Genomic DNA, 12,246 nt, shown 5'->3' on the forward strand with positions numbered 1-12,246 from the left:
CTGTGGCTTGCTGTCCGGGTGGACAGAGTTATCCCTGGGGAGGGGACAAGTGTCACACCCCGGGGGTAGAGTGGGCAACACCACTGTGTTGGTCATGGTGGTACTATCCTGCTCCTGGGATACATCTGTGAGCAAAGTAAGGTTAGGTGCTGCACAGATGGGATCCGCAGGTAAGGAGAAAGGTTCCCCATGGGTTGGCTTAGTGGGCCCTGAGAGTATGGACAGAGGGATCCAATTGGAGTCAGGAAGGCGAAGAACTGGAGCATGCCCCTGCTGTTGTGGGCCTGGGTCCTTGTTCTGTCGCCTCAAACAGGGAAGTACATCAGGATAGTGATTGTTCTCCCCTGGCTTTAGGCTGGTAGGGGGTCATGTTGGACCTGGCTTTTTGACAGGGACATCCCCAAACTTTTTGCCTCCTTCCTCCTATTTTTTCTGACCAGTTGTTGTTGGCTTTTGACCTCTGGGCACTTTACCACTGCTAACCAGTGCTAAAGTGCATATGCTCTCTGTGTAAATTGTACTACTGATTGGTTTATCCATGATTGACTATTTAATTTACTTGTAAGTCCCTGGTAGAGTGCACTACATGTGCCTAGGGCAGGTAGATTAAATGCTACTAGTGGGCCTGCAGCACTGGTTGAGCCACCCACCTCAGTAGCCCCTTAACCTTGTCTCAGGCCTGCCATTGCAAGGCCTGTGTGTGCAGTTTCACTGCCACTTCGACTTGGCATTTAAAGGTACTTGCCAAGCCTAGAACTCCCCTTTTTCTAAACATAAGTCACCCCTAATGTGTGCCCTAGGTAACCCCTAGAGCAGGGTGCTGTGTGGGTAAAAGGCAGGACATGTACTTGTGTGGTTATATGTCCTGGTAGTGTAAAACTCCTAAATTTGTTTTTACACTACTGTGAGGCCTGCTCCCTTCATAGGCTAACATTGGGGCTGCTCTCATACATTGTTGAAGTGGCAGCTGCTGATCTGAAAGGAGCAGGAAGGTCATATTTAGTATGGCCAGAATGGTAATATAAAATCCTGCTGACTGGTGAAGTCGGATCTAATATTGCTATTCTAGAAATGCCACTTTTAGAAAGTGAGCATTTCTTTGCACTAAAACCTTGTTGTTCCCTTCAATCCACGTCTGGCTAGGTTTAGTTGACAGCTCCTTGTGCATTCACTCAGACACACCCCAAACACAGGGTACTCAGCCTCACTTGCATACATCTGCATTTTGAATGGGTCTTCCTGGGCTGGGAGGGTGGAGGGCCTGCCCTCACACAAAGGACTGCCACACCCCCTACTGGGACTCTGGCAGACAGGATTGAACTGAAAGGGGGCTTGGTGCATTTCTTAGACACTCTTTGAAGTCACCACCACTTCAAAGGCACAACTTAGTATAAAACAGGGCCTCTGCCCTACCTCATCAGACACTTGCTGGAGAAGAAACCTGAACCAGAAACTACATCCTGCCAAGAAGAACTGCCTGGCTGCTCAAAGGACTCACCTGTCTGCTTTTCTACAAAGGACTGCTGCCTTGCTGTTGGCCTGCTGCCTTGCTTAACTCTTGTCTGGCTGTAAAAGTGCTCTCCAAGGGCTTGGATAGAGCTTGCCTCCTGTTCCCTGAAGTCTCAGGACCAAAAAGACTTCTCTCTTCCTCTTGGACGCTCCGTGCGCCGAACTTTTCGACGCACTGCTTGTTCCGCGGCAAGAAAAACGGCGCACACCGACGCTGATCGACGCGATGTCTTCGGGACGACCGAAACTTTGACGCACGGCCTCGCAAGGACAACGCCGCCCGACTTCCCGGGAGAAATCGACGCGACGCCTGCCGTGAGATCAAAACTTTGACGCACGGCCTCGCAAGGACAACGCCGCCCGACTCCGCAGGAGAAATCGACGCGACGCCTGCCGTGAGATCGAAACTTTGACGCACGGCCTCGCAAGGACAACGCCGCCCGACTCCCAGGAGAAATCGACGCGACGCCTGCCGTGAGATCAAAACTTTGACGCACGGCCTCGCAAGGACGACGCCGCCCGACTCCGCAGCAGAAATCGTCGCGACGCCTGCCGTGAGATCGAAACTTCGACGCGCAGCCCCGCAGAACGACGCGCAGCCGGAAAACAAGCAGGAAAATCCACGCACAGACCCGGGACATCTGGTACTCCCCGCCAACCACAGTAAGAGACTGTCCGCGCGCCGGAAAACGACGCACGACTCCCCGCGTGGAAAATAATGACGCAAGTCCGTGTGTGCTGAGGAGAAATCGACGCACACACCAGTTTTCCATGTACCTCTTCTCCTGTGGCCCTCTGAGGAGATTTTCCACCAGAAACCAGGTACTTTGTGCTTGAAAGAGACTTTGTTTACTTTCTAAAGACTTAAGACACTTTATATCACTTTTCAGTGATATCTTTACAAATTCGTATTGCAACTTTGATCATTTTGACCTGAAGATACCCAGATAAATATTATATATTTTTCTAAACACTGTGTGGTGTATTTTTGTGGTGTTATGCTATAGTGTTGTATGATTTATTGCACAAATGCTTTACACATTGCCTTCTAAGTTAAGCCTGACTGCTCGTGCCAAGCTCCCGGAGGGTGAGCACAGGCTGATTTTGGATTGTGTGTGACTTACCCTGACTAGAGTGAGGGTTCTTGCTTGGACAGAGGGCAACCTGACTGCCAACCAAAAACCCCATTTCTAACAGTGAGGTGCAGAGAGAAATGTACAGTATAAATACAGGTGTGGTAGAGGTAAAGAAGGAGAAAGACATTGAGGTTGAGAGGTGAGGTAGTAGGAGAAGTGTAGAAAGATGCATGATAGGAGCCTAGTGAGTAAGAGTGGGGGCAAAATGAGAGGTGAATTATAGAAAGGTGGGTCAGATAGAAGGAGATGAGGAGAGAAAGGTTGAAAGTGAGGGTGAATGGTAGAAAAGATAAGGTGGAGAGAGAAAAATCGTAAAATAAGAAACAAGGGTGGGGTTGATTCAAAGGTAGAGAGATAGCTGAGGCAGAGAGAAGGTGTTGAGGTCGAGATTTAGAGTCAAAGAGGGGAGGGTGAGAGAATTATAATGGGAGAGGTATAGAGACAGGTGTGGTAGAGAGGGTAAGTTAAAATAGAGAAGGAGGTACCAAGAGAGATGAGAGAGATGTTGTAATAGATATAGAAAGCAAAGTAAATATAGATAAGGAGGGATAATGTTAATGGAGAAAGGTAATGAGAGAGATAAGCTTGCAGGAAGAGAGAGTGAGGTGCAGCAATGAGGTATTGAATGAATAGTGGGGTACATTGAAAGTTTAGGTAATGAGAGGGTTGCAGCAGTGATGCTGTAGAGAAATGCTCGAGGAATAGAGAGTATTACAGTAGAAAGAGTGGCACAGGAGATAGAATGAAAGTGGCAGCGGAGGTGTGATATAGAGGAACAGATCTAGAGATGTGAGGTAAAGAGAGAGATACGATCATGAGAAAACTGAAGTAGATAGAGGGAAGATACATGGAGATGATATGCGGGCAACAGGAGTTGCAGGGAGATGGGTGAGTTGGAGGAGGAAATATTAGAGATAGAAATAAAGAGTGCAAAGGGGTAGAAATGTAGCGGTAGGTACAGAGAGTGGTAGCGAGAGTTTAACAGGGCCCACTTAGGAGATGGTGTTCCACTTCTCCTGTGCCTTAAGGAAGCTCTGGAACAAAAGAGAACATAGCCAATGTTTTTCCACTAATTACTATGCTTCATTTTTTGGGATAGGCAGCATTCTTCCAACAAAAGACGAGGTCATGGACAGCCTATGCCACAGTGTTCTTTTAAACACAGCAATAACATACACATAATGGGCGTGGAAGAAGTAAATGCACCTGTGATGGCTGTGTGTGGCCTTTGTTGGCCAACCTTTAAATCACTGTGCACTCCCAGTATGTGCACCTGAAAGTGTCCTTTCATGTTCATGACCATACGTTGAAAGCAGCACCATTGACCTTTTATTTTTTATATTGTAATGATGTTCATCCAGGCCCTACAACAGATGCGTCAGCGGAAGATGTTGATTCACTGTCGTTAGTCACTGTTGAGAAGGACCTCCCACATCAGCGTCTCGACTCAAGAAATGGGGTGCCCCTGGTTGGTGGTCATGACTTGTTCGGCAACAGTCACTGCCCCCGTCCAGATTTTACTGAGAACGATGACCCAGATGACCCTGTAAAAGGGTCAATAGAGAACCGCCCTGCAATGTCTCCAGCCCCTTCTGCGTTCTGCAGAGTATGTCCCGGATGGAGCAGTGCTTTCTATGGCACAATGGCTTTTAATTCATCTGTTCAAAGGTACATGCAAAACCTGGGCGGGCAGAGAAGCAACGATGTACACGATTTTGAGTCTAAAAGGCTGGTAAGTCGTTGGAGATTTATTAAACAATATATAAAAATGTATATGTGTTATATGTATATAACAATTAATATAAAATCAGAGCGCTGGAAGAAATGGGGGAGATTTTCTTTTGTTTAATGTTGGCTTAGTCTTTGAGCATTTTAATACAACATTTTCAGATGTGTTTTCACAAGCTAAAGATTTTTTCAACCAAAATCTGTTTTCATAGACTGACTGAATGGTGTGGTGTACCATTTAGTAGTGTTGTTTATTTTTTCTGTTTCGTGCAGTATAAAGACCTGGACTCTCGTCCACAGGTTCTTCCACACTCTTTTAAAAAGAATCCTGTGCTCAGTGTCCATGTTAATTTGCAAAAATTATAAAATCAGCATTGCACTTTTGTGCACAATGATCAACCCAAATAGAAATTAACTCATACATAACAATAAATTTAACATGAAAATATTGTGGAATATTTGACAAGAATCCCGTAAATCTTTGCAGCATACTATATCGTTGCATTTTGATTGAATGTACAATTGACCCTCGTTTTTAGTATGTTATATTCACTGGATGGTAAAATTGCCCTGGTTTAACTCCATCACCAAAGTGTGAATTTTTCCCCATTGGCTATTTTACCAGGCTATTTAAAGTTTTCTGACCGGAATAAAGGATAAACTAGTGAATCGTTGATACTGCATCCGAATCAAACATTGCCTCAAATTACAAAATACAAAGTTCATGTCCTCCTAAAGTGCATGAGTGCATCCGGTCAAAATATATAAAGAGCGGATGACACCCCCTCCTCAGTCAACTTTTCACCAAAGTCCGTGCAAGATACAAATAATATTTACATATTACCCCAGTATTCACTTGGCACTGAAAATGAAGGTCCTGATAAAGTGTTGCTATGGCAAACCACGTATCACAATGCTGAACTAGCAACAATTGCCTGTGTTTGGGTCTACTGTTCTGTGTGTGTTTTTCAGCACCATTATCCTTTTTGTGGGACTATTACACACACATTGGCAAGGTCACAACGTGATGGTGTGGATAGAACATGAGATGTTGTTCTGGTCATGCTGGGACTCATTCTTGTCCATTGATCTGAAAAGATTGTAGACAAAGAAATCGTAATAATTGTAATCATATGGTAATATTGCCCCGCCAGTAATTATATTCACAGTAGTAAATTGCACAAGATACTGTGAAAATTACCCAGTGAATAACCCACACGCATTGGACATTGCATTTTGAACTGCGGTAAACATGCTAGTGGTTGTAGACACTCTCTAAGGGAGAGCACAAACTCAGCCGCACTAACGCCTGCAGATTATTTTGTCATTATTTAGAATGCACAATTGCAAGAAGACCATTGCACAAAATGTATCATCTCATTGTGCCTTTGAATAAAACACATGATTTAAAGAGGGATTCCGGTGACAAACAGTATTCTAAACTGATTCGATTTAATTTCAACTGTTGTGTTGTTTAAGCCTATTATTGGATAGATTATACTTCTACAAATCATGCTAGCCACTTTCATTTTTAAACCCTTTGTGTAACTGTAATTTTCATAGGAACTCGAACAACAGTTAATGTTTGAGACAAAGAATTATCGGAAGACTTTGAATTTCTATCGGAAACTGTTGCAAAAGGAAAATATGACGAGAGGTAAAATGATCTTTTTAAGCCTTTGTAGTTCATTTAAGAAATACTTTTTTTGTGGGTCTGTTTTTGTCTACTTTTGTACACAATTACTAGCCAGCATTTCGATTTTCAAAACGAAAATTTGTGTTTGTCTGGTTTACATTGTGTATACCAGTGGTCTCCAAACTTTTTAACGCCGCGCCACCCCAGTTGAAAAATATAAAACATTGGGCCCCCCTCAGAATTTTTCACAATTATTTTATAAAGATGTCTTTGTTTAAATGTCTAAGCCTATTTAAACATTGCAGTTAAGTACTGTTATATATATTTTTTTAATGCAATAACATGCTTCTGCTTAAAACAAAGGCATGTTATCTGTATAATGCGTCTTTAGGCCATAGTCTGGCGCCCCCCCACCCCCCGAGATCACTTTAGGCCCCCCCCCCAGTTTGAAGACCTCTGGTGTATACCTTAATTTATGTGGTAAAGGTGTTCTTTCTTTTTGATATGTACAGGAAAGTTCACCTTTTATGGCTATTAAAATAAATGCAGGAAAGTTTACCTTTTATGGCTATTAAAAAACCTCCAAATGAATGTTATGACCCCAAAAGCAATACAGATTTGGGGAGTTCAAATGATATCTCCTACTTTCAGGTCCAGATGGTAAAACAATGTTATCCAAACTGAAAGACCAGTTAGAAGAAATGAAATCGAAGGTGCTATTTCTGGAAATGGTAAAGAAGTGTCTTCAGGTAATTAAAACGGAATACATGTCTTTTGATGCAAATAGATGATCATTACAATGGCCCAGTGCAATCTTCTAATGTAAAAGAAAGATTTCAGATTTTAAACCATACTGAGACATCTAGGGCGGAATGCCAGTTTATTCCTTTGGGATATTTTCCTGGTGGGCTGCAGCCAATGGGGGACGGTTTTCAAAGGCAGTGGGTCGCTATCTCCAGGTCTCCCAGGTAATTAGTGCAGGTACAATGTGTGTTTCAGGCGAGAGAGAGGAAGGAGAGAGGGAGAGAGATGAGAGAGCTGGAAGCGAGGGCGCTTGTTTTGAAAAAAAATTCCAACTCTGCTTATGGTTGCAAGACTGACCTTGGTGACATCTAATTATATTGGTGAGTAGTTAAGTGATATCTCTCTCTGAAAGAGGCTGAAATTCTGCTTACACTAGTAGGAAGAGGAATGTCTATAACCAGTAGACAAGAAACAACTCATTGGTTGCAGGAGAGGTGGGTGACTGAACGAAGGGGTGTCGTGTTAAATAAATGGCTTATGCCAATCTGTAAAACACTATTCATTCTCTTCAGAGGAATAAAGTTTAGTAGGTGCAACTGTTTGTTTATAATTTAAAGTTTTCTTTGCTCCCAGGTAACTTATGAAGAGCAGTGGGGACTGGAGATAAGCACGCTTCCTACAATAGCTAACATAACCACGCACCGTGAGGAGGAGGAACTCAGTCCAAGTAAAGATTCATCTATGCCCATTTTCTATAATATTAAAGAATGGCAAAGTGACAACCATAACATCTCCAGGATTCTACAAGCAGGCACCCCACGTGGGCTGATGGCATATCTCTACGCCAGGTAGACATGTTCTCTAATTTCCAAAAGCGTAGTCCACTGGGAATGAAATGTTATTTGAAATTTGTACCTTTAGTTCTTATCCTAGCTTCCAGCATTTCGAATGGTCCCAATTATCAAGAATTAAAGGTTCAATAAAATCCTAAAATGAAAGCCTCCATGGTTTCTAAATTGCCCACTAAGACATCACTGGGCACAAGTGCAACCCTTCCCGTCCCCGATGCCTGCCCTTTCCTTGCCAGTCAGGCAGGTAAAGCTTACCCTGATGATTAAGAAGTAGGGTGAAAAAGAGTCAATTGCACCACTGACCTAGATGGACACAAACCTTTGTGTTACACTGTTACACATGGTTCGGCTTGCCAACAAGTATCATAAACAGGTATTTTAAAATATTGTTATTCACAGATAAGCCAATTTGCATTATAGACAGGGGCATAGCTTCGAGGGTGGCAGTGTTTGGGGTGCAACCCCCCCCAATAGCTGTATTTTACAATAAATAGTTGGGCACAGGTGCTTTCAGTTGGGTATGATGCAGTGTTTGTCAGATTCAACCAGGAATTTATACACAGACAGACAAAAACACACTTAAACTCTTCTTCTGTTTGTTTGGAAAGACTTCAAAAACATTGGTTATTTCACAAAATAATTTGTTTTCTGTCACTTAGTATCCCTAACAATTCACATTCCTCTCCCTTTACACTGCCCCTTAAGCCCCTCTGCTGCACCCTGCTTGTTGTATAATGCATTTTAATATTATGTGCCAGTGTAACTGTTGGTAAATCTGAAGCTCACCCCCCCAAGTCTTACTGACCAAGCCACGCCCCTGAATATAGGTTGGGTATGTAACACTCCCTGCCTCGGGTACACTAGAAGACCGTGGGCTAAATCCCATAAGCAAAACCCATAAATGTATGCACAGAGGTTTATATTTTTCACCTAAATGTACTTATAGATTTTTTCAATTTAGAAAGATTCTCATACAAAGAACCGGAAAGTTACATAGGGCACAGGTTTCTAGGTCTACTACTTGAAATGTCTAGTGACATCTACCATTGGGTACTACTTTTCCTGCGTAGACCACTATTTAGCAAAGACGTCAGCACAAGTGTGTATATACTCCTCTGCAAATTCACATTTTTTTCTTTTTTCCCCTCTGCGGGGAAAACCTTTTTCACCGTTGAGATAGTCTTTCACGTACACCTACACTAAATCTAGAGATGGTCCATTCTCCTCCCTATCTTGGAATGGGGGTTATTTCAATGCCTGCCTAGAGTAAATATCAGCCTATTTCCGAGGTTTAAGGACGATTACAAACATTCAAATTTAGCCACGCCTTGTAATGCCCACTTTCCACCCCCAGCATGGGATTTACTATTGCCAATCTTGCCACTGCCACAACGTAAAAATACCCAGAGGTAAATTCGTTTATGCTTGCCAGGATGATTTTTTGAATTCGTGGCAGGTGTAAATGGGTGTATTTGTGACTGTAAACATGTTTGCTGCCGAAGACACCTTTGAGAATTAGACCCTTTGGTGTAATATTGTGCTCCGTTTGTTGCAGTGCAGTGTTTTTTTCTCAATGCCTAAGGCAACGACTTGCAAGCGACCTTAAACCCATTTTCTCATAGGTCCAATTTGATAATGCAGAAAATGTCAGTTATGAAAATTCTGAACTTTTGGAAAGCTACTGAATGCTAATGTGACTATCCCTTTGTGACCCACTTAGAAATGCCAGTACCCGAGTTACAATTTGTTTCTGCAATATAAGGATTTTTGCATAACGACTGCGATGCAAATTATCATTTAAACCCTGCTACCTTAGACATGGCCTTTTGCGCACAAGCAAAATGCAAAGGGTACGCCTGTCCCTCAATTTATCAGGGAATCTATCTCCCATAAACCTCTTGAGTATAATCAAATTTTTCCATTTTTCTTCACTACCCTCGTTTAGAATGTCCCCCATTCTATGTATGTGGGTCATACTGGCTGAATTAAAATCTTTAGTGTATTGTAGCTCCTCCTGATTGTACTCACTGACGATTACACTAGCATGGTCGAGGCACTAAACCCCAACCTACAAACTATGCAAACTATATATTGAAAAATGTTACCATGTTTCTGGTGATCCCACACCCCTTCATATTTAGTCGTATTCTTACAGTGTCATCACACATTATTGGTAGTATTTTACTGGCAATGTTTACTAGTAATATTTTCGAAAGAACACTGTGCTAATTATTGCCATGCACAGACTTTTCCCATGTCTTGGTTAGTAACTATATCATGAATGTCTAATGTTTTCAATTGTTGCCTTCTTTTTGTACACCTCATAGTAATGCCGTCTCCGAAGGGTATGTGCAACAGTTCCTGTACACGTTTCGTTACTTCTGCACACAAGAAGAATTTCTCCAGTTTTTGATTGAAAGAATCGATTGTTCAATATCCAGGTAATGCCTTAATGAATGGAGAGCAAAGATTGTGTTGTATTGCATCATTTTTATAGCACTTCATACCCTTACACGATGATCTGAAGCACACTTACCGACAAATAGCACATTAGAGCGTTCTTGGTTGGTAGAGAGTTGTTTTTGTTGTGCAGAGCATTTTGGTGTTACACAATGAGAGATTAGAGAGGGACTCTTATTCTGGGATGCAGTGCTTAGCTGTGTGATAGAAAAGGTGTCACAGTGCCCTTTCCTTGGGATCTGCACGCTGCTGACCAAAAAGCCCACCTCCCGGGATCACACACCGAAAGCTATCAGAGCGCAGAGTATTGATGAAGCCAGGCAGGGGGAAGGGAATTAGGGTAGGGAACTGCAGGGAGAGAGATCTGAAAAGAAAATGATTAGGACAAATATGCATATACTCTTTCATAACAGTATAAACTCACCAATAGACTCTGGAACAAAGGCGTCTCCGTGATATCGGATTGAGACCCTTTGTGAACTGGGTGTAGCCCCTTCTTTGAAACATGGAACAAGAACGAACTGCAATCTCTGTACCTAAAGATGGCAAGAGCTTTGGACTATGATCATACTCTGAATATTAACCATGTAACAATTATGCTTTCATAACATAAACGTTTGATCTCAGCCTAGAAATGCACAAAGATTTAAATATGTATCTCACATATTGTACTTCCCAAAAAACAATGAAACTACAGCTTGCTTTTCTCAAGCGCTTTCACATTTGCAACTGAGGCCTGAAAAGTTTTACTAATTGAACTTGAAGCGCTTTGATCGTCATGCATGAAGCGCTTTACTCATTATGCCAGGGACGCTTCTACCTGTTTTGCCTGAAGCGCTTTGCTCGTTGAGTCAAGGAGCGCTTTACTCGTTTTGTCTGAAGCCCTTTGATTGTTGTGCCAAGGGCGTTTTACTAGTGTGGGCTGAAGCGCTTTGATTGTCGTGCCAAGGGCGCTTTACTCGTGTGGCCTCAAGCGCTTTTAATGTTGTGCCAAGGGCGCTTTCCTCGTGTGGCCTGAATCACTTTGATTGTTGTGCCAAGGCTGCTTTACTCTTGTGGCCTGAAGCGCTTTGATTATCGTGCCGAGGGCTCTTTACTCGTTCAGCCTGAAGTGCTTTGGTCGTTGTGCTAAGGGGCGCTATACTCGTGTGGCCTGAAGCGCTTTGATTGTCGTGCCAAGGACCCTTTACTTGTTTAGCCTGAAGCACTTTGATTGTCGTGCCATGGGCGCTTTACTTTTGGTCTAAAGTGTTTTGCTCATTTTGCTAAGGGGCGCTTTACTTTTGGGAGTAAACAACCCCCTTCAAGATTTGACTTATCAAGACCTTACCGATACAAGTACGACCTACCCATTTTTGAATTCACCATGGAAACAAGGATACTCTGACATGCTGCCACTCTGCCATGCAGGAAATCCGCTTTCTTCAGAGGAACTCCCCAGGAGGTCTGACTGCACCAAAGTCTTCAAAATAGTGAGCAATGTGCTTGGGTGTGGCTGGGCTTTATAGGCCTGCCACACACCAAGATGGTCGCTGCCTCTAAACACTTGGGAGTTGTAGTCCAATCATAGAATGGCATTGATAAGTGCATCTTGTCCACCAATGTCCTGGCCCTGCAGCTACATGAGCTTTATCACAGGGCAGGCAACGCTGATGACCACTTCTGGAGCAAGCGGGGATGACAAGCGTCGCGCATGATGTGCAGCAAAGATGCGTAGCAGAGGTCAGGGCGGGTCCTGGACCGCGCACAGCCTTATTCCTGACAAAAGGTGTGTGAGACAGACATGCAAATTATGTTTCTCTTTTGTTGATCACTGCCTTACCTCTTCAGGTCTCTTGTTGTGTGGATGGTTTTCTATTGTCAATAGATAAATGAGATACACAGAAGAGCTATGGAATTATTTGGGAATTGACAGTCATAACAAAAAAAAAGAAGATGAACGGAGACCAGCCAGGATGGTCTGAAAAACTTACAAACCATTCCAAAATATCCTCTCACTCTACATTCATGTGTTCTTTCTGAACCTGGGTAATAACTCAAGAAGACCTGGAAGTGGTCTTGCTTTTCCAGATGGGGTGCGTCCTTCTGTAGCTCTGCAAAGCTAGACCAAGTACAAGCACTTCAACACTTCACTCTCACTGGTAGCAACAGTGAGCAGTCACAGGCTTTTCAGGGAGGTTAT

The 12,246-nt window shown here is 43.1% G+C and overlaps 1 protein-coding gene across 1 annotated transcript in view; it reads left to right on the top strand.

The window, feature by feature from the left end:
• The window catches only part of KNDC1 (kinase non-catalytic C-lobe domain containing 1), a 523,355-nt gene that overhangs the window by 375,532 nt on the left and 135,577 nt on the right, over window positions 1-12,246 (top strand). Inside the window, exons 17-21 of the mRNA XM_069239773.1 lie at window positions 4,007-4,377; window positions 5,937-6,030; window positions 6,661-6,758; window positions 7,387-7,601; window positions 9,932-10,045. Coding sequence (XP_069095874.1) covers window positions 4,007-4,377; window positions 5,937-6,030; window positions 6,661-6,758; window positions 7,387-7,601; window positions 9,932-10,045 — 892 coding nt within the window. The remainder of the gene's footprint in view (window positions 1-4,006; window positions 4,378-5,936; window positions 6,031-6,660; window positions 6,759-7,386; window positions 7,602-9,931; window positions 10,046-12,246) is intronic.

The sequence above is a fragment of the Pleurodeles waltl genome, chromosome 6 (assembly GCF_031143425.1).
Source record: "Pleurodeles waltl isolate 20211129_DDA chromosome 6, aPleWal1.hap1.20221129, whole genome shotgun sequence".
Classification (NCBI taxonomy): Eukaryota; Metazoa; Chordata; class Amphibia; order Caudata; family Salamandridae; genus Pleurodeles; species Pleurodeles waltl.